At 41.5% G+C, this 27,474-nt stretch overlaps 2 protein-coding genes across 3 annotated transcripts in view; one reads left to right on the top strand and one right to left on the bottom strand.

The window, feature by feature from the left end:
• Positions 1-8,387: 8,387 nt before the first annotated feature.
• On the bottom strand, positions 8,388-19,235 carry LOC140200983 (glutaredoxin domain-containing cysteine-rich protein 2). The gene is made up of 3 exons (XM_072264621.1): positions 18,891-19,235; positions 17,798-17,989; positions 8,388-8,567 (listed from the first exon to the last, which is right to left on the bottom strand). Exons 1-3 carry the CDS (start codon positions 19,233-19,235, stop codon positions 8,388-8,390), a joined length of 717 nt encoding a protein of 238 aa, XP_072120722.1.
• A 6,426-nt stretch (positions 19,236-25,661) lies between these two features.
• Positions 25,662-27,474, top strand: part of LOC140200548 (E3 ubiquitin-protein ligase SH3RF1-like) — a 99,216-nt gene continuing 97,403 nt past the window's right edge. For both annotated transcript variants that reach the window (XM_072264035.1, XM_072264037.1), the window contains exon 1: positions 25,662-26,022. The gene's annotated coding sequence lies outside the window, so the exon portion shown is untranslated. The remainder of the gene's footprint in view (positions 26,023-27,474) is intronic.

Here is a 27,474-nt window from a genome sequence, read left to right as displayed (position 1 = left end):
AATGGGTAGAGCTGCGTAACACTAAGGGGCAGAAGACGCTGGTGGGAGTTGTGTACAGGCCACCTAACAGTAGTAGTGAGGTCAGAGATGGTATTAAACAGGAAATTAGAAATGTGTGCAATAAAGGAACAGCAGTTATAATGGGTGACTTCAATCTACATGTAGATTGGGTGAACCAAATTGGTAAAGGTGCTGAGGAAGAGGATTTCTTGGAATGTATGCGGGATGGTTTTTTGAACCAACATGTCGAGGAACCGACTAGAGAGCAGGCTATTCTAGACTGGGTTTTGAGCAATGAGGAAGGGTTAATTAGCAATCTTGTCGTGAGAGGCCCCTTGGGTAAGAGTGACCATAATATGGTGGAATTCTTCATTAAGATGGAGAGTGACATAGTTAATTCAGAAACAAAGGTTCTGAACTTAAAGAGGGGTAACTTTGAAGGTATGAGACGTGAATTAACTAAGATAGACTGGCAAATGACACTTAAAGGATTGACGGTGGATATGCAATGGCAGGCATTTAAAGGTTGCATGGATGAACTGCAACAAATGTTCATCCCAGTTTGGCAAAAGAATAAATCAAGGAAGGTAGTGCACCCGTGGCTGACAAGAGAAATTAGGGATAGTATCAATTCCAAAGAAGAAGCATACAAATTAGCCAGAGAAAGTGGCTCACCTGAGGACTGGGAGAAATTCAGAGTTCAGCAGAGGAGGACAAAGGGCTTAATTAGGAAGGGGAAAAAAGATTATGAGAGAAAACTGGCAGGCAACATTAAAACGGACTGTAAAAGCTTTTATAGATATGTAAAAAGGAAAAGACTGGTAAAAACAAATGTAGGTCCCCTGCAGACAGAAACAGGTGAATTGATTATGGGGAGCAAGGACATGACAGACCAATTGAATAATTACTTTGGTTCTGTCTTCACTAAGGAGGACATAAATAATCTTCCAGAAATAGTAGGGGACAGAGGGTCCAGTGAGATGGAGGAACTGAGCGAAATACATGTTAGTAGGGAAGTGGTGTTAGGTAAATTGAAGGGATTGAAGGCAGATAAATCCCCAGGGCCAGATGGTCTGCATCCCAGGGTGCTTAAGGAAGTAGCCCAAGAAATAGTGGATGCATTAGTGATAATTTTTCGAAACTCGTTAGATTCTGGACTAGTTCCTGAGGATTGGAGGGTGGCTAATGTAACTCCACTTTTTAAAAAAGGAGGGAGAGAGAAACCGGGGAATTATAGACCGGTTAGCCTAACGTCGGTGGTGGGGAAACTGCTGGAGTCAGTTATCAAGGATGTGATAACAGCACATTTGGAAAGCGGTGAAATGATCGGACAAAGTCAGCATGGATTTGTGAAAGGAAAATCATGTCTGACGAATCTCATAGAATTTTTTGAGGATGTAATTAGTAGAGTGGATAGGGGAGAACCAGTGGATGTGGTATATTTGGATTTTCAGAAGGCTTTTGACAAAGTCCCACACAGGAGATTAGTGTGCAAACTTAAAGCACACGGTATTGGGGGTAAGGTATTGGTGTGGGTGGAGAGTTGGTTAGCAGACAGGAAGCAAAGAGTGGGAATAAACGGGTCCTTTTCAGAATGGCAGGCGGTGACTAGTGGGGTACCGCAAGGCTCAGTGCTGGAGCCCCAGTTGTTTACAATATATATTAATGACTTGGATGAGGGAATTAAATGCAGCATCTCCAAGTTTGCGGATGACATGAAGCTGGGTGGCAGTGTTAGCTGTGAGGAGGATGCTAAGAGGATGCAGGGTGACTTGGATAGGTTGGGTGAGTGGGCAAATTCATGGCAGATGCAATTTAATGTGGATAAATGTGAAGTTATCCACTTTGGTGGCAAAAATAGGAAAACAGATTATTATCTGAATGGTGGCCGATTAGGAAAAGGGGAGGTGCAACGAGACCTGGGTGTCATTATACACCAGTCATTGAAAGTGGGCATGCAGGTACAGCAGGCTGTGAAAAAGGCGAATGGTATGCTGGCATTTATAGCGAGAGGATTTGAGTACAGGAGGCAGGGAGGTACTACTGCAGTTGTACAAGGCCTTGGTGAGACCACACCTGGAGTATTGTGTGCAGTTTTGGTCCCCCTAATCTGAGGAAAGACATCCTTGCCATAGAGGGAGTACAGAGAAGGTTCACCAGATTGATTCCTGGGATGGCAGGACTTTCATATGAAGAAAGACTGGATGAACTGGGCTTGTACTCGTTGGAATTTAGAAGATTGAGGGGGGATCTGATTGAAACGTATAAGATCCTAAAGGGATTGGACAGGCTAGATGCAGGAAGATTGTTCCCGATGTTGGGGAAGTCCAGAACGAGGGGTCACAGTTTGAGGATAGAGGGGAAGCCTTTTAGGACCGAGATTAGGAAAAACTTCTTCACACAGAGAGTGGTGAATCTGTGGAATTCTCTGCCACAGGAAACAGTTGAGGCCAGTTCATTGGCTATATTTAAGAGGGAGTTAGATATGGCCCTTGTGGCTACAGGGGTTAGGGGGTATGGAGGGAAGGCTGGGGCAGGGTTCTGAGTTGGATGATCAGCCATGATCATAATAAATGGCGGTGCAGGCTCGAAGGGCCGAATGGCCTACTCCTGCACCTATTTTCTATGTTTCTATGTTTCTATGAATCGTTAGTGACATGTTGCACCTCATAGCTTTGTATGCTTGATGCATATTGTCAACCTGCTGTACATAGTTTGGTGCTCTGTACTTGCCAAGAAAATTTTCATCAACATCTTTGAATTCCTTCCATATGACTTTCTCCAGTCCCGCTAGAAGTTCTTCGAATTGCCTGTCATTAACGACTTGTTTGAATTGTGTGCCTTCCTTAATCTTGCTATCAGTTATTCTGGGAAAAATTCTGTCTCAAATATCAAAATCCTTTATAACTTTTCTAAAACCTGTCCTGCCATGCAGCATTCACCCTGCCTAAACATGCACAGGCTTGAAATAGAAAATTTCTCAGGTTACATAGTGGGCAACATTTTAATTGACTTGAATTATGAATTGAAATGAAAAATATAGGCAATTTCAAAAATATGATGTGTCATAGGGAACTTCTATGATAATTTTCATGATCAGCAGCCCAAAATCCATAAGATGCACCCAAAAGTATTCAGGAAACAAAATCTTTGTTGTCCTTTGTAAGAGTGGGTGGAAGCTGTCTCACCATCTCTAAAGATTACAATGAACCCAGATAAATAAATTGATCAATTTTCTCTGATAATTCAACTTCTACTTTTAACCAACCTCTATTAAATTGAAAATATTATCAAAATGTAACATTACTCTTGTGGATTTTCCTTCATGGTTTGTTCTTGGTGACAATTCTCTCATGTGATTGGCTGCTCAATTACCATGATAATATCAATGTTGTGGAACACCAGGGACTCTTTGTAATGTTCCCATAAGCAACAAAGATCCATAGATGGGAAATCCACATAAAGAGATTACTAGATCTCTGAGAGTTGCTTCCTTCCACATGGTTGCAAACTCACCCATTCACCAGAAACCACAAATTCCAGTTCTTCTGGGTGAGGAGCATCAAGACCTATGAGAAGCAATTAAATATTTATGAAAGCATTAACAATTTACAATGTAGACAATAACATGAAATTGTACTGGTATTGATGGTAACACGAGAGGAAGTCACTTACGGTCTTTCAATTAAGTAAGTGGGGAGGGAAAGAGGAAGAAACGTCATAAAGTGATAACCCATGAATTATAAAACAATCAATCAACGTTGGTTTTGAATAAGGTTATATTTTATATAGGCATCCGTTAGTCTCGTGAGACCATGGATTTGCACCTTGGAAGGTTTCCAGGGCACAGGCCTGGGCAAGGTTGTATGGAAGACCGGCAGTTGCCCATGCTGCAAGTCTCCCCTCTCCATGCCACCGATGTTGTCCAAGGGAAGGGCAAAGGCTGATGTAGCTTGGCACTGGTGTCGTCGCAGAGCAATGTATGGTTAAGTGCCTTGCTCAAGGACACAACACGCTGCCTCAGCTGAGGCTCGAACTAGCGACCTTCAGATCACTAGACGAATGCCTTAACCACTTGGTCACGCGCCAACACAAGGTTATATTATCAATATTAAATTAATCTGCAATTTATTACTTCATAAGAACACAAGCATACTTACAATATATTTGTCTTGCTTTCACTTTTATTAGTTCTCAGTATTTATGCTTTGACCTGCAGCGCAGGTGTAGGGAAGCCAAGCCAAATACTTCTGCAGAGAATCAAGATAGGGTTGTTAAGAAGGCATATGGTGTGTTGGCCTTCATTAGTCAGGGAATTGAATTCAAGAGCCATAAGGTTAAGTTGCAGCTCTATTACATCAGGAGAAAGAAAAGGTCTGTCAGTAGGGCAATGTCATGATAATCGTTGGGGATTTTAACATGAAAGTGGATTGGGAAAACCAGGTCAGTACTGGACCTCAAGAGAGAGAATTTGTAGAATGGCTAAGGGATGGCTTTTTATAACAGCTTGTTGTTGAGCTCACTAGGGGATCGGCTGTGCTGGATTGGGTGTTGTGCAATGATCCAGATACACCTGGGCCGGATGGTGTACACCCCAGGGTTCTGAAAGAGGTGGCTTAATAGATTGTGGAGGCATAAGTAATGATGTTTCAAGAATCACTAGATTCTGGAGTGGTTTCAGAAGATTGGAAATTTGTAAATGCCACTCCACACTTCAAGAAGGGATAGAAGCAGAAGAATGGAAAATATAGGCAGTTAGCCTGACCTCAGTGGAAGATGTCGGAGTCAAGATCCTAACATGGATAAACCATTGGCTGACTGGCAGGAGACAAAGGGTGGGAATAAAGGGAGCCTATTCCAGTTGGTTATCACTGATTAATGGTGTTCCACAGGGGTCTGTATTGGGACTGATTATTTTTCCGTTACATGTGAATGATTTGGATGATGGATTGATGGCCTTGTTGTGAAATTTGCAGACTATATGAAAACAGGTGAAGGGGCAGGTAGTTTTGAGGAAGTAGAGAGGCTACAGACTCTGCTTACCTGCCTATCATTTTGATACAATGTGTCTCCTTGGATATTAAGCTTCCAGTGATGATATTCTTACAGCCACATCTCAGTGATGTCCACAACACCATACCTGTCAATCTCTAACTGTGCTATAAGGTCGTCTTCCTTTTTCTGTATGCTGCGTGCATTTAAATAAAACACCTTCCGTCCTGTAGTTATCACCATTCATAGTGTTGGCCCCGTTACACTTCACCTCATCCCGGTGACTGCAGTTTTCCCCTATCATCCGCCTGTCCTTCACAGTCTTATTAAACACTGCATCCGCTTGCACACCTACTGCCCATCATCAGCCCTATCACTCCGGTTCCCATCCCCCTGCCAAATTAGTTTGAACACTCCACAACTGCAAACTTGCCTGCAGGGATATTGGTTCCCCTCAGGACAATCCCTTTTGTACAGGTCATACCTTGCTCAGAAAGAATCCCAACGATCCAGGAATGTGAAACTCTGCTCCCTGCACCAAATCTTCAGCCATGCATTAATCTGCCAAATCATCCTCTTCTTACCCTCATAGGCGCATGGGCACAAGCAGTAATCCAGAGTTTACTGTCCTGGAAGTTCTGCTTTTCAGCTTTCAAGCTAACTCTTTATATTTCCTCTTCATGACCTCCTCCCTTTTCCTGCCTATGTCATTGTTACCAATATGTACCACAATTTACGGCTGTTCACCCACCCTGCCGCTTTAGAATGCTGTGGACCTGACCCTGGCAGTTGGGAGGCAATATACCATCCGGACGTCCCTTCCACATCCACAGAATCTGCCGTCTGCTCCTCTAATTATGGAATTCCCCCGTCACTATTGCACTCTTCTCCCCTTCTCCACGCGCCCCCCCCCACCTTCCTTTCTGAGCCACTGAGATAAACTCAGTGCCAGTGCCAGAGATCAGACCACTGTGGCTCCGCCCCCCCCCCCCCGATAGATCACTTTCCTCCCCCAACAGTATCCAAAGTGATATACTGTGCTTATTATTGAAGGGAGTGGCCACAGCGGTTCTCTAGACTGGCTACCTATTCCTTTTCCCTCTCCTGACAGTCACCCAGGTACCTGCCTCCTGTAACTTTGGGGTGACTACATCCCTGTACTTCCAATTATCACCTCCTCATTTCCCCGTAGAGCTGAAGGTCATCCAGCTGCAGCTTCAGTCCCTTAACACTGTCTCTAAGGAGCTGCAACTCGGAGCTCTTTGTGCAGATGTAGTTATCAGGGAGACTGGAAGTCTCCCAAAGTATGATAACATCCGGGGCATAATCTAGCTTCTGAAATGATTCTCTTCTTCTTCTTCGGCTGTTCTGAAATGATTATCCTTTCGCTGAACTGCTAACCAAACCAACTGCCTGGAGAAATAGTCAAAGCATAGAATTGAATTGTGGAGGTTCTGTGAAATTGTTGCACAACACAAGACTTTGCTGCTTAGAAAATGCATTTCACCCTCTTATGGAGGGATCAAAATGTATATCAACCAGAAGTATATCAATCTGACAGTCAGAGCCAGTGAAAATCAGTGCCAAGTTGGCCTGCTCCCCAGGATTACCATAAGACCATAGGGAAACTATTGGACCATAAAATAATCATTCGCCATGGCAACCACAGAATAAAAGGCTGTTATGAAAGTGATAAGAATTATTTACTTATTTGCTTGTTTGTGTGTTTATTTATTTATTGAAATGTAGCGTAGAATAGGCCCTTTCTGGCCTTCGAGCCACACCGCCCAGCAATGACCCAACTTAATCCTAGCTTAATCATGGGACAATTTACTATGACCAATTAACCTACCGACTGGTAGTTCTTTGGACTGTAGGAGGAAACCGGAGCATCTGAAGGAAACCCAAACTTTTTGCAAGCAGCAGTGGGAATTGAACATGGGTCGCTGGTGCTGTAGGGTTCTGTGCTAACCACTACACTACCGTGCTGCCAACAATACAGAAGAGTCCCCCACAAAATCATGAACCTCGTGCTGCCAACAATACAGAAGAGTCCCCCACAAAATCATGAACCTTGATTGAGTCCCTTGTTGCAAATGGCATCATACTACTATGAGGTGTAGGGTGATAAATGGGGCAGAGGCTGCTCTGGTGAGATTTGTTTAAAATGCTGTTAAGTGATGGCACAACCAGTGACATCAATTTACATTATCCTAAACACTGAAAAACGAGACTATGTGCAAAGAATGCATGTCGCAATCTGACCACTTTATTCAGAATCACATTTCTAATCTCCTCTTAACATTACATTAATCATTCAAGGTAGTACATTGCACCCTAAACTTCCACTTGAACAAACAGTAGAGAAAACTTGTACTGCATAACAAAAAACATGCTTACGCATGCAATTGATTTTAGGAAAATGTCAAACATGCACAGGGGATTTGAGCATATATGTGCTTGAATATAGTTCCTGGTTGGTGTGATTTAACCCAGAACTGATTGACTTAACCCGGGTAAAAGCATTTCTCTGGGCAATTCCCAGGCTTGCATTTTACATTTTCATCTTTTACCAATGAGGCAAACATGGATGTTAAAACAGCAGATGAGAGAAACAGCCTTCTCCACTTGGACGTTATATTCAGGTCATAAATTGTAACAGTTAGTAACCAAATCCAAACACAGCTCTCAACAACAGAGACAAAATAGACTGCAGATGCTGGAATCTGGAGCAGCCAACAATCAGCTGGAAAAACTTAACCAGTCAAGCAGCATTTGTCTAAGGACAGGAAAAGTCAACGTTTTGGGTTGAAACCTTGCATCGGGACCACCAGGGTAGGGGTTTCAGCCCAAAACACTGACGGTCCCTTTCCGTCCACAGATGCTGCTTGATCTTTTGAGCTCTTCCAGCAAATTGTTTGTTACTGCAGCTCCCAGCAACATGTGAAAAGACTTAAAGATAGAATACATTTAATGCACAAACAAATAGACAGATGGGTACAAGGACACATAGGTAGTTCTAATAAAGAGGGTTTGAAATGCTTCTTCCCCCCCACCATTAGATTTCTGAACAGTCCGCTAACCCGTGGGCAGTTACCTCGCTATTCCTCTTTTGTGCTTCTTTATTTTTTTATTGTAACTTGCAGTAATGTTTGATGTCTGCACTGTACTGTTGCCTCAAAAACAACAAATTACGGATAATATGTCAGGGATAATAAATCTGACTGTAATTCTCTTGAATATTTCCAGAATTTTCTGTTTTTATTGTCCACCCCCAACTCCATCACAGCTCTCCCAAAAAATTCCGTACATTTTCTAATAAAAGTTTTGCGTGGGATTACTTGTTGCTTCATTAACAGTTTGAGAGCTTTACTGTGTTGAGTTTATTAAGGCTTTCATTGTGCACAGGTCAGACATGGCTGCACTCCATTCTCGTCGCACCCTGGGCATCGTATAGCTCTGAACGACTCCTTGAATCGATTGGCAAACATTGAGAGTTTGCTTCCGTGGCATAAAGAGCAGGGGACACATCCTGCTCCCTCACAGTGTAGGCACACGGGCTCTGAATCATTCTCCTGGAACAGATTTCAATCACAGTTAGACACTGCACGTGAATTGCATTTTATTACTTATTGTTATTTATGCTTCTGTGGTCTGGTATGGAGCCTCCAAAGGTCAGAAGTTTTAAGTACATGAATTATCAATGTGTGTATGTGTGTATGTATGTATATATATATATACTATACAGCCTTGAGATTCATCTCCTTACAAGCAGTACAAAACAAAGAACCCATTAAAAAAAGACTGTCAAACACCCAATGTACAGAGAGAGAAAAAAAACAAATTGTGCAAGCAATAAAAGCAAGCAATTAGCATTCAGAACTGACGTTTACAATGAGAGGCCATCCACAAACCCTTAGTTCAGCACAGAGCCGATTAAACAACGCAGAGCCAGACATCCCACCCTGCAAAAACTCATTTCAGGGAGGTAGCACCATCAATTTGCGGGATTCTCCTGGAACTTCCGGGAGAGGTGGGATGTCTGCAGTAGAGTAGCTCCTTAGCAGTTGGTCAGCTAGTTTAAATAACGTTAGCTATGCTAATGAACGAATGACACCTGTTAAACTCACCTCAACATGTCTTTTACAGTCTTAACCCACCATGGGCAATCGAAAAGTCAGTGTTGCAAACAGCGCAGTGAGCAACACTGTCATTATTTTTACCCCTATTAGGCAGGGGTACACTTTAGTGTACTCTGGGGTGACGTACATTTTATATTTTCTTTTTTTGGAACACTCTGCCATGGTGCGCGTGCGCTCTCTCTCTCTCGCTCTCTCTCTTGCGCACGGTCTCTTGCACTCGTGGTCTCTCTCGTGCTCACTCTCTCTCTGTCATGGTCACTCTCGCTCTCGTGCTCTCTCTCATGCTCTCTCTCTCTGTCTCATGGTCTCTCTCGCGCTCGCTCGCTTCCTCTCTCAAAAAAAATTGATTTCCGAGACATTTTATATAATTTGCGGGCATCAGGGAGCCACTATTAATATGCGGGAGACTCCCGGAACTTCCGGGAGAGGTGGGATGTCTGCAGAGCAGTGAGCTGAATGGGCCTGTCCCTCGCCCCAGGCCCTGATACCCTGACCTTTACAATCAGGCCCAGTGCCAAACTGGTGCTCCAGAGCATAAGTTTGCAAGTAGCTGCAGATGGTTGTAGAATTCGCCATCTCCATCACAGGCACCACCCTCCCTCAATAGGCCATGTGCTGAGAAGGTGACATCCATCACTAAAATCTCACACCATCCAGGACATGCCCCTTCCTATTTCTACCATTGGAGAGGATGCACAGGAGGCTGAAGACCCATACTCAGTGATTTAGGAACGGCTCTTCTCTTCCACCATCAGATTCCTGAAAGGTCCATGAACATATGAACATGTCATCATTATTCCTTTATTTTACACCATTTATTTATTTTTGTAGTTTATGTTGTTGCGCTTACCTATTGGAGCAAAGTAAAAAAATTTTAACAGGATATGTCAGTGATAATAAACCTGATTCTGTGCCAGCTGCTGTATGACAGCCAAATGTTTGCATGTTTGGACAATTTAAACGCCAGCCCAGATAGACTGCAAAGGCAGCATGTAGGGCCAGGGTCGAGAGTCGGACTGATTTCTCTTGCTCTCCTGCAATGTTCATGCTTCTCTCCATGACGCTGAGGCAGCAAAGCTGCCCCAGCTGCTGTGCTTCATGTCTGTGAGCTTCACGATGATTTGCCCGCCTAATATGATGAACTGAGACTAAGACCTTGGGCCTACTCTGGTCTACTCCAGGGATTCGGATCTAAGCACTCAACTTGGTTCAAAGTGCTGTGCCCGCTTCTATTCTTTGCATGATTTGTGTTTGTCTCTCTTTCACTGCACATTGGGTTTTGATCTTTTTTTAAAATTAGATTCTTTCGGGTTTATTGTTTTGTGGCTGCCTGTAAGTAGACAAATCTCGAGGTTGCAAACACGAGGAAATCTGCAGATGCTGGAAATTCAAGCAACACAGATAAAAAATGCTGGTGAACGCAGCAGGCCAGGCAGCACCTATAGGAAGAGGTACAGTGGACATTTTGGGCCGAGACCCTTCGTCAGGACTAACTGAAAGAAGAGATAGAAGGAGATTTGAAAGTGGGAGGGGGAGGGGGAGATCCAAAATAATAGGAGAAGACAGGAGGGGGAGGGATGGAGCCAAGAGCTGGACAGGTGATTGGCAAAAGGGGATACGAGAGGATCATGGGACAGGAGGCCTAGGGAGAAAGAAAGGGGAGGGGAGCCCAGAGGATGGGCAAGGAGTTATAGTGAGGAGGACAGAGGGAGAAAAAAGAGAGGGAGGAAATAAATGAATAAATAAGGGATGGGGTATGAAGGGGAGGTGGGGCATTAATGGAAGTTAGAGAAGTCAATGTTCATGCCATCAGGTTGGAGGCTACCCAAACAGAATAGAAGGTGTTGTTCCTCCAACCTGAGTGTGACTTTATCTTGACAGTAGAGGAGGCAATGGATAGACATATCAGAATGGGAATGGGACATGGAATTAAAATGTGAGGTCGCTGGGAGATCCTGCTTTCTCTGGGGTATCCCTTTTGCCAATGAACTTTCCAGCTCTTAGCTCCATCCTTCCCCTCCTCCTATCATTTCGGATCTCCCCCGCCCCCTCCCACTTTCAAATTTCTTTCTATCTCTTCTTTCAGTTAGTCGTGACGAAGGGTCTCGGCCCGAAACGTCGACTGTACCTCTTCCTATAAATCTCAAGGTTGAATAATTTATACAATGATTGATAATAAATGTACTTTGAAACTTTAAATCTTTGAAGCATCTAAAGATATATTCCAATGCTTATATCATTTGTGTTGCAAATAACCATTTGGTGTTGTTGGACGAAACCTTGGAGAAAATTCTTCTTCCCCATCATTTCACCTTCCTTATAGGAAATCATTTGCTTTTCAGTCACTGATTCACTCATTTTCCCTTGGCTAGGAGTTTAGTTTCTGCAATCATTTTGCTTAAAAACTCATTCTCCCCCAACATAACAGACCTGCTACAAACACCACTGCAATGACATATTAGCTCTGTTTCTCGTTGAGTATTTCCAGTATTTTCAGTTTTTCTTCAATGAAAGAACTCCAAGAGTGAGGGGACGAGGTTTTGCAGGAATTTGTAATTTCCCTGCAATTATTATCTTCATAATTTGGTATTCCAGGTTTACGTCATTTTTCCAGTTTTGCTGCAGAATGTTAGAAGCAAGACCCAAATTAAATAACTCGAACTATCAATGAAGGCTGTTGATTGACTGATGATCCACACAATTACTCATGGTCTTCACCACACTAGAACAACCGTAAGGTATATTATCTATTCACAACACTTCTCTCTGGCTTCAGATCACATAATAGTTGGTATCATTAAGAGCCCTTGAAAAATTCTTCCTCTGAACTCAGACTATTACTGTTAAATATTCCAACACAAAGATAACAGAGCATAGTTTTAATTAATAGTTTTGGCTTTTCTGAGGTTTATAAAGAACACATTAATGGTAGACAGTGAAAGTCAAACATTAAAAGCTGTGGTGATTAAGACAGATTTGAAATACAGGGTTCAAATCCACTTGAGCGAAAATAAAAAGCTTTTGAGAAGATTCAAATGAGGTTATTAAAGTAACTAAGCGTCTTGATGGACTAAACATAGAAAATCTATTTCACATGGTAGGTGAGAAAGACTCAAGAGGCCATCAGTTTAAATTATAATTAAAAGGATGAATAGGTAGGTAAATTTAATCCTGCTCAGTTCAATCTTGAAGGGAAAGTTATCTGGATATTTGAAGTTGATGAAGATGCATGTCTGAGGGGGGATGAGCTCAGATTAGTAATCATTTGGATTATTTTATCAAAGTGCTGGCAAAGAAACAGTGACAATTAGGACTCCTTCCACACTGTAAATCTTTGCGGCTGTATTGAAGTACTTCATCAATCTTAATTTTTGTCACTGAGCATGTAGTATTTTCATGCACATTAGAATTGCCCTTTCCAGGAGTTCTGATTGATTCCATTTTGAAAACTTCCTCTAAGGCATCAGCTTGGCTTACTTGGAGCCAGTTTAAGACCTAATTGATGACGTGAACAGATCCAAGATGCTAAACAAGGCTCAGAATACCTATTAAATTGATTCAGAATGAAATCAAGGAATCTCTTGTGAGTTGCAAAGATATTTGTCAGCATCCTAATCAATATTTCTTTCACATCAACAGCACACAAGCCAGGCAATTTGACCATTCATCTAAGTTATTGTTTCCAGATCTCATTATGCAATAAAATTATTTTTCCACCTAAAAAAGAAGAGTAAATGCATTCAGAAATAAAAAAATAAGGTAGGCCACACAACCCTCAGAAATGTTCCACTATTGAGTAAGATTGTGTGAGCACGTGGCCAAGTGGTTAAGGCATTGGACTAGCTACCTGAAGGTCGTAAGTTCGAGCCCCAGGTTGTGTCCTTGAGCAAGGCACTTAATCACACAAAACTCTGCGATGACACTGGTGCCAAGCTGTATGGGTCCTAATGCCCTTCGCTTGGACAACATTGGTGTCGTGGAGAGGGGAGACTTGCAGCATGGGCAACTGCTGGTCTTCCATATAACCTTGCCTAGGCCTACGCCCTGGAGAGTGAAGACTTTCCAGGTGCAGATCCATGGTCTTGCAGGACTAATGGATGCCTTTAAATTTAATTTAATTTTGAGTAAGATTTGACCGTGTCCTTCACCGACATTCTAGTCAACTAAAGGTAACCTTTCACTCCCTTGCTCATCATGAATCTATTAGCTCTGCCTGAGTAGTCAAAGAATCTGCTTCTTTGATGAAGAGAGTTGCAAAGGCTCAAAGACCTCGAAGAGAAAATATTTCATATCACCTCTGTATTAAATATACAAGCAATACCTTCCTTTTAAACAGTGACTCCCTGATCTAGATTCTCCCACAAGATGGTAACTTGATATATAATATTGGTTTATTACTTTCACAAGTGCCAAGATACACTGAAAATCTTTGTATTGCATGCCTTCCTTTCATCACATGTTGAAGGAGAACGAAGGAGAAGCAATGACAAAATGCAGAAACCTGTTTCACTTGTGAAGTATGTACAGGGTAGGTGGTCAATAATGTGCAAAGCCATAACAAGATACTGTAAATTGAGCCAACAAGAGTCCATCTTATTGAACAAGAGGTCCATTCAATAGCCTCATAACTATGGGATTGAAGCTGCCCTTGAGCCTGGAGTTAAGTGCTTTCATGCTATTATATCATCTCCCCAATGGGAGGAGGGAGAAAAAAGAAAGTTAGGGTTAGGTGGGGTCTTTGATTATGTTAGCTACTTTACAAGACAGTAAGAAATATAGACAAAGGAAACATTATTTTCATATCCATCCTGCAAAGATCTCTCGGGGTCTATATGTTTCAGCCAAATCCTTTCTCATTCTTCTCATCTCCATCCTGTCTAATCCAGCCTTGAATTGTTTATAATGTATAAAAATCCTTCCTTAAAAAAAGAAAACATCATACACAGAACTCCAGATGAAGTTTCACCAGTACCTTATTTAACTGAAACATGGGTCTAAGATCCACTCACATAGAAGAAAAATGCAGAATGATGTGGGAGTGAAGGGTGAGATTAGTGATTCCCAGTGAGGGTAGGTACGTGTCTTAAGGGGGTTTTAGCAGGCATAGAAGTCATCGGGGGGCATTCAAGATTCTTGGGGTTGGGCAGTAAGCAGCACCCTAACTTGAGGAATGAGACCTGACTGATTGTGTCAACTTGCTGCCGTTGTCAACATCCGATAGGCCTTCCCAGTTTGTGTTAATATTTTAATTTGGCCCCATTAATGATGGATAAATACATACGTCGCGATCTCTATGAGTCTGAAGGCAGTGAAACCTTGAATTCTAATCCTGCTAAGAAGCAGAAACTACAGAGAGTGCGCCTATACAATGTTACATATCTGGTGTACGGTTTAATTCTGTTCCCATCGGATCAGCGATACCCCATGTGACTTATTTGTAATACTGTACTGTCTGTTAAAGCCATGAAACCATCAAGATTGCAGGAACACTTCCATAAAAGACACTCTAAAAAGGCTACTTATGGTACTATTCAGTTCCAGAAGATGAAAGAAGCATTTGAAAAGCATTTCACACTTAAGTCATTTGTCAAGAAAGCTAAAAATAACCTTGATAGTGGTGTCATTGCTTCTTATAACATTTCCAAAATGATAGCAAAGTGTGGAAAATCTCATACAATTGGTGAAAGGTAAATAATACCTGCTGTGTCAGAAGTGCTCACCAGTGTTCTCAAAATGGATACTAGTATTTTAAAGTTGATTCCTCTGAGCAATAACTGTGTAGCTCACTGAATTGACAAAATTAGTGAAGACATTTGGTATCAACTATGCACAGAACTACAAAAATCAGAATTTTGGATACAACTGGATAAGTCAACTATGCAAGACAACGAGGCATTGCTAATGGCAAATGTACAGTTTATCAAAAATAGAAAAATTTATGAAGAGATTCTCTTTTGTAAAGAAACACATTGATATTGAAGCTGCTGTATAGTGCACACGTACTGTAAGCTAGGTTTAAAGACAAGTAAAAATTTAAAGCAGAATCTTTTTTTTTCATGTTAGCATATAGTAGATATTGATATCAAAGCTGCTGTACAGTGCACATGTATGGTAGATATGTTTTTACACTATAGGGGTGCCAGAAAGTATATTGTGCCTAAAAGAGGCATTGGCAAGTATGAAGGTGCTTTAGCGGAGGAAGGGCGTTTGACTAGAAAAGGTTGGAAAACACTGGGTTAGATTAATCTTGGAGCAGGTTAAAAGTTTGGTACAATGTCATGGGCTGAAGGACTGTACTCTGCTGTACCAGCTACGCTTAGTGTTCTATATTCTATGTTCAATGTTCTAAATTCTATGTTCTATGTTCTACGTATTCACTTCTGCCATTACATCTCAGTGTCAGTCTGTTAACCTAATTAGCCAGTTCATTTGAGCTACCTCTGCTTTCATTCCCTTATTTAAGTTTTAAATACTAGTACTGTATTGGACTCATTCTTCTCTCCCTCAAAATGATTCTAAATTTTAACTGAATATCTTCATAATAAGGTCGGTAATTATTTTTCCCCTCATTGCACAATGTGAGGTCTAGCATGTTCTGCTATCTGGTTAATTCCAAAAGCATGTTGCTCTAATGAACTATTCTGAAAACACTATGAAATTTTCAACAAGGATACTTTCGTCCATCTTTTTCCATCACTCTACATGTAGATTAAAATCCCATGTGATCACCAAAGAAACTGTGATAAAATACTACCCATATGAATTATTTTTAACCTAACTTCAAATTATTTCCTTGTCTTACCATATTAAGTGCTAACAGGAACTTATACTGTCTGCCACTATTCAATCTGGCTGTATCAGTTACTAAATGAAAGAAAGCAGAAAGCCTATTTTAGATGGAAACTGTTTTTTCTCCAGAGTAGTTAAGTCCAAAACTATGGGGCACAGATTTGGGGTGAGAGGGAAAGGTTCAAAAGTGACCGAAGGAGCAAAATTTTCTTGCACTGGGTGGCAAGTATGTGGAAGAGTTGCCAGAGAAAGTGTTTGAGACAAGTAGAATAGTATCATTTAAGAAGCATTTGGATAGGTGCATGGATTTTAGTAAGACGTTTAACGAGGCTCTCTATGGCAGGTTCATTCAGAATGGCAGAAGGTTTGGAACTCAGGGAAACCTGGCTGTGTGGATTCAGAGTTGGCTTGCCCACAGAGGGCAGAGGGTGGTAATAGATAGAGTGTATTCTGCCTTGAGATCTGTAATGAGTGGTGTTCTGCAGGGATCTGTTTTGGGACCACTGCTCTTTGTGATTTTTATAAATGACTTAGACGAGGAAGTGGAAGGGTGGATGATGAAGTGGAAGTCTGCAGATGGCACGGGGTTGGTGGAGTTGTGGATAGTGCAGGGTTGTGTCAGAATGCAGAGCTGGACTGAGAAGTTGCAGAAGGAATTCAATGTGTTAAGTGTGAAGTAATACACTTTGGAAGATCAAGCGTGATGACAGAGTACAAAGTTTATGGCAGGATTCTCAGCATTGTGGAGGAACGGGGAATCTTGGGGTCTAGGTCCATAGATCCCTCAACGTTGCCACACATATTGATAGGATGGTTAATAAGGCTCATGATTGTTGGCCTTCGTTAGTTGGGGGAACCAAGTTCGTGAGCTGCGAGGAAATGTTGCAGCTCCATAAAATTCTGTTTAGACCACACTTGGAGTATGGGGTTCAGTTCTGGTCACCTCATTAGCATGCGGAGGGTGTCTGGAACAAGCTGCTAGTGGAAATGTAAACGTGGGTACAATTACAAGGCTTCAAAGACATGTAGACAAGTACATGGATAAGAAAAGTTTAGAGGGATATGGGGCAAACATGGGCAAATAGGAATAGCTCAAGTAGGCAACTTGATCAGCATTGACAAGTTGGGCCAATGGGCCTGTTACCAAATTGTGTAACTCTAGGATTCTATTATTCCATAATAGTCCAACAGAAGCAAAATATGATATTGTAAGTTAGGACTTTTTACTTCTATTTATTATTAAGAAATGTATTAACAAATAAATTAACATTTATTATAATCTAATGTATTTTGCTTCCAGTAACAAAATACGTTAGGTTATACCGCAGTGCTTTCAAATCCTGACTTTAACTGTTTAGTATTATGAATAAAATTACTTTCCATTCTACATTTGCACCTTTCTTACAGATAGCATCAATGCTGAAGAAGAGAATGACAGGAGCCCAGCTGGGATTCAACTAAGCTGACAACTGACATAAACATTCGGATAAATATTGAGGATTTTATCATACAAGTTATTAATCCTTCATGAGAAACTTGTATCCATCTCTTGGTAGAAAACATATTTGAGGTCTTCTATAAACCTGCTTCAAATTGAAATATCCAATCCACAGGATATTAAGTTATAGAAATATTACTCGAACATACTAAGTGAAGAGCTGTGTGAAGAATCAATTAGTGTCTATCAAAGAATATCTTGCATGAGTAAGGTATCTATTTTAAATGTAGATAACAGCTAAACACAGGACCAGTGTCAATGTTGCTCCAATTTGTGTATTTAAATAAATCTAAGAAAATCCATTCTATTTTCTTAATATACTATGAATAATTTACATTGGATTTTTTAAACTGTTTTTTAAAAATGTATGATGTACCTCAGTAGTCGTTATATGCTTTTTACTTTTTTCTTCATCTTCTCCCTTTCCATCCAGGTCTGTTGCATTGTTGGGTGTCAGCTGAGTTTGGAGAGGTTTACAGATGATCTCTTTCTGAGTCGGTGGTTTCTTAATGATCCTGAGGTTGTTGGTGTAGATGATGATTTTTCCAAAATTCAATATGTTTGATGGCTAGAAATGCAGAAAAATGCCATGTAACCCAAACATATATAGTATTAGTCAATAGTTAATAAAGGTGACAATGTAATTAGAAGTTCTCATTTGACGTGTTTTCAGTTGTAATAAACTCATAGGGTCTAGGTCTCTCAATTCATCAATGTTGCTTACTGCTGCACTATTTTCTTTAAATGACTTTTCAAAATGCATCATCTTGCACTTTCCCTTCGGATTTTCTCCAATAATTTCCCCACCACCCGTGTAAGGCTCATTGGCCTGTAGTTATGTGGCTTATTACTGCTGCCCTTTATAAATAGTGGAACAACATTAAATATCTTCCAGCATCATTGATCTCATTCAGCCTTAAAGGTGTGTCAACCCTTAATGGCAGATCAAGCATCTCATCCTTCTTAGTACCGACCTACTTCAGATAATTCATGTGACCCTCCCTGGGCTCACTTTCTTCCATGTCAATCCCCTTGGTGAATAAAGATAAGTACTTCTTTCCCAAATCTCTTGGCTCCACACATAGACAACCACTTTGGTTCCTAGGGGGCCCGTTCTTTTCCTTGCTACCTCTTGTTTCTAATATATTATCAAATATCAAAATCTTACTTATGGAAGTCATGGCATATGTTAGTACTCTAATTGATCAAGATGGTAGCGTGATGAGTAACTCAGTGGGAAATTTGTCACTGGAGTGGAAACAGGCTAACCTGAAATTGGTATACCTAAGGACCCACTGTTTTAATCTAGGAAGGTGTGGAATGTGACATGCATTTAAGGATTATTTGCGGAATTGCACAGTAAGAAACAGAAGCAGAAGAGCAGATACATGGGCACTTCTGATTATCTAAAGTGAGGACTATTGCCTTGTTAAGAAAGCGATTCAGTCATATTGCAATGATTGACTTACACTGGAGCGAGTTGCTGTCAGGTCGGTGAATAGACTGTGGCCACTTTTCACACTGTACCTCCCTCCATCTTTGAAAACATTTATTCTGCATGCCCTCAGGCACGTTGTGGAAGGGAACGCTGGGTGCCAGCTCTCCTGTAATTCAGTTCGTCCTCTCCTGAAGCTTTCACTTAGTTGTGACTTCAGCGTTCTCTTGGGAGCCTCATCCTCAAGTTCCTCGGACTCTGACCCATCTTCGTAAACCTGCTTCAGCACACGGCCACTGTAGGCAGAAGAGATGCGAAACCTCACTTTCCTCGGATTGGATTCAAGTCTCTTTCTTAATTTATTACGGAGTTCCTCCATTCACAACTTCAACCGATTCAGCTATTAAATCTCCAGAAACAAAAAAAGCACCTCAGTGCTTGATTCATGTACAGGAAGTGCCATGCGGAAGCATATTGTGCTCTCCTGCTAGCCTCTCATATATAATTCAGAGATGGGATCATATATACTAGGCTGATGCCGACTAATTATACAATTACATGTGTGTGTAAGTATCTACAACACTGCAGGGCAATTTATTCTCAGACAGCAATTAAAATGAGAGCCACCGTTACATCCATTTTGTTAATTATACATCTAAGTAATAGACCTTCAGCTCAAACGCACTGCATCAATGTGTTAGTGCACATATCTAACGCTTTTAAATGAACAGAACTATTCCTGTAGAGGCTTGGGATGTTCAAGTGCTCCAGTAACCTTTGCTACCTGGGCTACTTAAAGTTTATCGAGTCATAGAGAAGTACTGCTCAGAAGTAGGCCCTTCAGCCCATCTAGTCCATGCTAAAACCGTTTAAACTGCCTACTTCCATTGATTGCACTGGGACCATATCCCTCTATACCCAGAAGTTTCCCCTCATGTTCCCCTTAAACTTTCACCCTTAACCCATGACCTATGACTGTAGTTCCACCCAACCTCAGTGGAAAAAGCTTACTTGCATTAACCCTATCTATATCCCTCATAATTTTGTATACCTCTATCAGATCTCCTCTCAACCTTCTACATTCTAAGGAATAAATTCCTAACCTATTCAATCTCCCCTTATAACTCAGGTCCTCCAGATCAGGCAACAACCTTGTAAATTCTCTCTGTACTCTTTCAACCTGATTTACATCTTTCCTGTAGGCAGGTGACCAAAACTGCACAGAACACACCAAATCAGACCTCACCAACATCTTATACAACTTCAACTTAATATCCTGTCTTCTGTACTCCGTACTTTGATTTATGAAGGCCAATGTGCCAAAAGATTTTCTTATGACGCTATCTACCTGTGACATCTCTTTCAATGAATTATAGACCTGTATTCCCAGATCCCTTCATTCTACCCCACTCTTCAGTGCCTTACCCTTCACTGCTTAAGATCTACCCTGGGTGGTGCAAAGTGCAACCTTATCAAAGTGCAACCCTACCAAAGTGCAACTTCTGCACTTGTCTTCATTAATTTTCATCTGCCATTTTTCCAGCTGATCTAGATCCCTCTACAAGTCATGATAGCCTTTCTTTCTGTACACTACACCCCCTATCGATGTCATCCACAAATTTGCTGACCCAGTTAACCACATTATCATCCAGTTTATGAATGAAATAAATTAATCTGTCTGACACTTGGATATGCTAATGGCAATTCTCTTCTAAATCCTCAATTTCTTCTAAAACAGCATCAATCTCAAGAGTTAAATAAACAGAGATTACAGCAAATTCTATGAACAGAAATGGGGAATGTTTCCTGAAAAATTCAGTAAAGGGAGGATAGATGCATAGAAGTTATGCAATTTCTCAAGTTATTTACAGCAGGATTGTTACCCAGGTTAATAATCAGGGGATTTGTTTCCAATCTGCCCTGTTGTGTATTGCCACCATGCATTAATTAATTGGTTTGCCTGTGTGTTCCATTGTAGACAGTCTACCACATTGGATGCCATCAGCCCTGTTCACCAAATGATAATGTGGCAACAATCCATTTGAATTGTTTTCATCACCTTAACATCAAGGGAAAATGACAGACGTAAAATAGGTTGTCAACTTCCTGTCACCACTGATTAATTAGAGGGTCAAAGATTAAGGTGGTTTTATAACTTTGCAAAGAAATGATACTTAGCATGTTTATCACATTTAATTACACCAAACAGATATAACATATGTTGATTCTAATATGATGTTAGTCAACAATAACCGGGGGACCTCTCAGCATTAGCTGTGGATAGAAACTGTCTTTTTTCTTGGGTTTTTTCCCCGACTTTATCTTCTTTAGCTGGTTGAGATGTTAACCCAATGCACTGCACATTTATAGACTTTTGCCAAAGTTTTTGGTGACATGCCAAATCTATGCAAACTTCCAAGAAAGTAAAGGCACTGTTGTAGTAGCTTCTTTGTGATGATACTTATATGCTGGTCCCAGGCTGATCAGCACATAAATGCCATCTCAGATGTGATGAGTTTTCCTGGGCTTCAGCACTAATTTGGGCAGAGATTTTGAAACCCTTGTTATTCCTTGAATAAAAGGTTCTTTCTCAACTCTCCCCTGGAAGCACTACCTAAATCAAAGTTCTCCAGTTTCTCCAGTTGTTTTACAGCTGTGGCAATATGGCGCCAGTAACCAATGCAAATAATGGTGACGTCCTGCAGACAGTTCATGAAACTATTTCTTCTCCTTCTTCTTTTAATTATGCTTCCACTACTAATCTGTGTGCAATTGGAGCCTGTAGTTTATATTTTGATCATGTATTTTTGGGCCGACTGGGTGATTTGGCATTTTTGCTGCCTCCGAGGGCATTCAGGATGGTTGAGAACAGAGTAGATGGCGTAATGGTGGAGTGCAAACCCATGATTGGCTCCGTATTTGCTAATCTCACCAATTAAACCGTTGAGCAAGATTGAAATCAACAAAGACAAGAGCAGAAGACGAGCAGATGTTCCACGCCATCTGCCTGTGTTTGTCTTGTCTCCCTCTCCCTCTCGCTTTCCACTGCCAGGGAAAGGTGCAGGAGTCTTAGGTCTTGGGGCATCGGTGTGTTTTGTGGACTGGACTAATTTTTGGAGGGCTCAGCAGTTCATGTTATATGAGTTTTGGGTTTCTGGTTACACCTCTTTTATTGCTATTTTGTGCAGTTTAGATTGGGCCACATTGTTGTGGACTGGCTCGGTGGCCAGCAGACTGTGCTAGACTGAACTGAACTGAACTGCACTGAACAGTCCTAGACTGTTTCAAGGACTCTGCGGTTTGATGTTTATTATTCTGTGTCTTATTCACTTGACTTTTGCCATTTGCATGATTTGCTCTTTTTTTTGTGCATTGGGTCTTTGATGTTTTCTTTGAAATGGTTCCATGGCCTTCTTTGTTTCTTAGCAGCCTTCAGGAAGACATGTTTCAGGGATGTATACTGCAGACATACTTCAATAATAAATGCACTTTGAACTTTGAACTCTCTGTTGGGGAAAGCTAAAGTAGTACAACGTATTTAGCAAAGTAATCAACAAAAGGGAAGTGTGTTCAGGTCACAAGATTAGTGTAAGCTAATGCTCCACACTGATCGTTAATGTATTTTAATTCCCAAAACTATGTTCTCTTCCAATATGAAGACAATTATTTTTCAATATTATTGAATAAAGGGGCTGCTTCTTTTACTAGTGTTATTAACCAAATATAATAATGGAATAGTAACCCCTCAAAAGCAGCTACAATGACAATAAAATGCCTATAGCGGGTAGTAATTTTAAAGTAGTTCGTCGTAACACTATTAAACAAAGGTTGATCATAAGCCAAAAAATATCTAGCTTAAAAGAAAAAGAAGGGAGTTATAGAGGTTTATTAATGTAAGCAGGTAAGAGCTTTGAGTCAAATAACACAGCACCATCAGAGTGGACCTGCGGACAGGGCTCGGTCCATTATGGCCACAACCCTCCTCACATTGACAACATTTCCAAGAGGTATCATGCCTCCTTCGTGCTACTACTGTCAGGAAGGAGACACAGAAGCTCCATATCACCACGTTCAGAAACAATCATCTTCCCTCGATCCGGTTCCTACGCCGACCTGTGCAGCAGGATCATACATCAGAAACGGAACACCTCTTACACTGCCATGAGCATGTCTCTGACTGTGCTACGGGCTTTTTTCCCTCTCTCTTCGCTGTCTTGTACATATTCTGTGTGTTGTCTGAACCTTCATGTCTGTGACGCTGCTGCAAGTTTTTCATTGTACTAAACCTAGCCGTACTTGGGTACATGACAATAAACTCCATTGGATTAGTGAACAGGGAATTGAAAACTGGGCGATGTTCCATAATTTCTGGTAGGTGGCAGTGTTGCAGCTACCCTGGAGAGCTCAGCTGGTGCAGTACTGTACTGGAGTTCTGGAGCTAGCGTGTTCAGCACCTCAGCAGGGAGATGGCCTGGGCCTATTACTTTTGCTTTATTCTATGTAGTGAGCTGTTTCCTGAAATCACGGAGAGTAAAGCAAATTAGCTAAAGGCTTACTTCCCTGTTGCTGGAAGCCTCAGGGAGTGGCCAGGCTGAAACACTAACTTCTGGCAGTTGTTCGGGTCGTGCCTTTTATACTAAATTACTACACTTCACCATTACCGAAGATAATGATGTTCTCGTAACCTCTGCCTTCCAATGGTTGTTTAATTTAATTGCCCAACACAGTCCAGAACTGTATTTATAACATTGCGTAATTTCAGACACAAGATATTCTGCAGATGCTGGAAAGCTTGAGTAACACATACACAAAATGCTTGAGGAACTCAGCAGGTCAGGCAGCATCTACGGAAGGAAATGAGCGGTCGATGTTTCACCCTTTCCTTTCATCAGGACTGGAAAGGAAGGGGGAAGAAGATAGAATAAGAAGGTGGGAGTACAAATTGGCGGATGATAGGTCAAGATAGATGGGTGGGTGGGGAAGGGGGAATGAAGTGAGAAGCTGGGGGAGTGATAGGTGGGAGTGGTAAAGGGCTGAAGAAAAGAGGAATGTGATAGGAGAGGAGAGTGGACCATGGAGGAAAGGGAGGAGGAGGGGTACCTGCAGAATTTTGATTTGCTCCACTGATTGTGGGATGGCTCAGTTCTTCTGCTGAACATCTGGTGCTGCCTTTGCATGGATCTGGCGCCTCAGATCAAGTGCTGCTGCTGAAGTACTCATCCACCCTCCTCGTTGATCTGGGCTTGGTCCTTGACTTGCCTGTGTCGGAACTAGTTCACTTTCATTCTGTAGCTGAATTTGCAAATTTATTAATAAAGTTCCTTGCCTGTAATGCCCAGTGTTGATCATCTTGACCTTAACAGCAGATCATTGATCTGAAAGGTTAACTGTTTATCTCACTGCAAATATGGTCGGAACTGTTAAATATTTCTGTAGTGTTCTTTCTCTTTAAATTTCTGCTATTTGTTCTAATTAATTTTAAGACTATTTCTAGGACAGCATTTACCAACCATGTGCAAGTATTGAGGCTTTCAGTAAAATCTCCACCATTGTGCCCCTGGCATTAATCAGCCCCGAAGCTGCCTTCTGTCCTTGTAGTTGAATGATCTGTGACAGGCAGACAGCTGTTTGCACCTGCCCTTCTCAGTCTGCAGTGATTCCCTTAAACAAGCCTTTTAGCTTTGCACTTGCCACAGTTCACCTCCTTCGAGCATCTGAATGACGGTTATTTAAGAAAATATATGCTGGCATGAGAGACGGTCCAGAGGAGGCTCACGAGAATGATCCCAGGACTGAAAAGGTTAACGTATGAGGTCCTGATGAAAGTTCTTAGCCCAAAAATGCCGTTTACTCTCTTCCATAGATGCTGCATGGCCTGCTGAATTCTTCCAGCATTTTGTGTGTGTTACTTTCATTTCCAGCATCTGCAGATTTCCTCTTGTTTGTGAGGAGCATTTGATGGCTGTGGGCCTATACTCACTGGTGTTTAGAAAAAAGAAGCAGGATTTCATTGAAACCTAAGGGATACTGGAAGGTCTGGATAGAGTGGGGGTGGAGAGGCTGTTTTGTATAGCGAGGGAGTCCAGGACCAGAGGGCAGCCTCAAAATAGAAAGACGTCCCTATAAAACAGATGAAAAGGAATTTCTTTAGCCAGGAGTGGTGGTGAATCTGTGAAATTCATTGCCACGTTCGGCTGTGGAGGGCAAGCCATTGGGTATATTTAAAGTGGTGGTTGATAGGTTCCTGATTAGTAAGGGCGTCATAGGTTAGAGGGAGAATGGGATTGAGAGGGATAATAAATCAGCCACGACAGACAGGCGGAGCAGATATGATGGGCCGAAAGGCCCTTCTCTGCTCCTATGTTTCATATTCAGCCTTGGCGCTCTCTGGGATTAAATTGCATGTCTGTACACAAATCTTTGTAGACATGAAGAAGGAAGCATTGCAAATGATTCCAGCAGAGGGAACCCTTCGCCCGGTTCACGATGCGTCTTGTTTCATTCAGTATCAGTGGCATTATCAGTTCTCCCAAATGGGTGTGGTATTAGCTGAACAGTGCTGGAAATTCTTCTGTTACAAATATTTTTGCTTCTCTTGTTCCCAGAGACTAGACTCTCGAACCTTTGCAACTCATGCACTTCAGCCGTATGTGGCAGCCTACAGAGATTCCCCAATAGCAGTGAAGTGGTTAATGTTTGCCTTGTAATTCGATCAGTGGTGCAGTTTCTGTTCTGGATCTGGGTGGCGTGATCTCACGGCTGGATGTCTAATTAGGCTGGGGTTTCTTGGCAAGAAACCTAACCCCACACCACCCCCCTCCCCAACCTTTACTACTAAGAGAACGGTGAATCTTGTCGCTTGTTTTCGACATTAATGTGATCTACGACCACTGACAAGGAAACTGCAGGTTTAAATTGTTTCAACACAGTGATAGCATATGAATTGGAGCAGAAATCGAGATGCAGAACCCGTCGGAGGGATCAGCTTCGCAGTGATTTGTGAAGATTATGCACAGGTGTCTGGATATTTCCGGGAGCTTGGGCTCACCCGACTTTGGAGCAAGGATTTGTTGATGCGATTTCCACTCAATCTATTCCCTGGAATGAAGAGAGATCTCACATTACTTCTTTCAGGCTTCAAGTCTTCCATACACTGCGAGTGACAGGTCGGTAGGGCTACAGCTAGGTGACACTTAAGCTGTGGTCTGTGATGAATAATCCAGTACAGTATATTGCAGGCAGGATTGTATCGGTAACAAGGAAATTCAAGCATTCTTAAATAATTCGTTGATTCAGTCTTTTGCAACTAAATAATTGTTACAGCGAGTGTATTTTCATTCAGCATAGAATGAAAATTGCAAAGATCGAAGCTCAAATGTAAACAGAAAAACGTTTAGAAATTAATGCTGAAGAGAATTTTGCCACTTCAATATTTTATACTGTATAAATATGGAAAGGGTTCTCTCAATGGCTTGTTGCATAATGGGGTAGGATCTCCAAGCAGCGATTTAACTCCCATCTCAAGCACACTGTCAGATAATGTGAGGGACATGAAATCCAGCTACTTCCAATAAGGAGGAGAAAAACAAAAAAGTTTGATTTAATTTCAGGGGTTTCTCTGAGACAGGTTCATAGCACATGGATGAAGTGCAGGTTGGGTCAAATCTGAGGGAGAGTTGTCTTTTTAAATTGAGGTATAATGGGAAAAATGAATTTACGAATACTCTCAGTGAATATCACATGGAAAAATTCAAAATGTGATGAAGGGTTTCGGCCGGAAACGTTGATTGTTTATTCTCTCCCTTAGATGCTGTCTGGCCTGCTGAGTTCGTCCAATGTTTTGCGTGTGTTACTTTGATTTCCAGCATCTTCAGATTTTCTCTTGTTTGAAATTCAGAATATCTCCCTTTAGAACAGAGAAGAGGAGGAAGTTCTTTAGCCAGAGGGTGGTGAACCTGTGAAATTCATTGCTGCAGTTGTCTCTGGAGGCCAAGTTATTAGGTATCTATACAGCAGAGATCGATAGGTTCTTGGTTAGTAATGGGATCTTCGTTTACATGGAGAAGGCAAGGAATGGGGAAGAGAGGGATAATAATGATGATGGACCAGGCTCAATGGATGGAATGGTCTAAGTCTCCTTTATCATGTGATCTTATCAATAACTGTGATGATGGCACATAAAATGCATTTCTTTGCTGTTCATAATGAAATGTTTGATACTCTTCAAAGGAAGTACTGTTGCCTTTCTCTCCTAACAAAACTCAGTGGCAGACACCCATGCCCCAAGTATAATGTGGCTTAGATGCAGAATTATGCTGTCATTTGTTCTGATTTGCCAGCAAGGATCTGATGCTTTCAGAATAACACACACAAAATGCTCTGGGAACTCAGCAAGTCAGGTGACATCTATGGAAAGGAATAAGGAGTTGACGTTTTGGGCCAAGACCCTTCCTTTCCAGTGATTCCTGATTCTTTTCCCTTCCTTTCCTGCCCTGATTGAGGGTCTTGGCCTGAAAAATCTACTCTTCATTCCTTTCCATAGAAGTTACCTGACTTGCTGAGATCCCCCTATATTTTGTGTCTGTTACTTTGGATTTCCAGCATCTGCGGGAATATCT

Source organism: Mobula birostris, chromosome 7 (genome assembly GCF_030028105.1).
Source record: "Mobula birostris isolate sMobBir1 chromosome 7, sMobBir1.hap1, whole genome shotgun sequence".
In the NCBI taxonomy this organism is placed as follows: Eukaryota; Metazoa; Chordata; class Chondrichthyes; order Myliobatiformes; family Myliobatidae; genus Mobula; species Mobula birostris.
This window is presented reverse-complemented; position numbering and strand designations above follow the sequence as displayed.

Excerpts from the sequence above, each read along its gene's own strand:
- LOC140200983 (XM_072264621.1), bottom strand. The coding sequence starts at position 19,235 with ATGGAGGAACTCCGTAATAAATTAAGAAAGAGACTTGAATCCAATCCG. Across the intron at positions 17,990-18,890 it reads TGACAGCAACTCGCTCCAGT|CCATCAAACATATTGAATTT; the intron begins GTAAGTCAATCA and ends CTGCATTTCTAG. Across the intron at positions 8,568-17,797 it reads AGCATATAACGACTACTGAG|GAGAATGATTCAGAGCCCGT; the intron begins GTACATCATACA and ends AATCTGTTCCAG.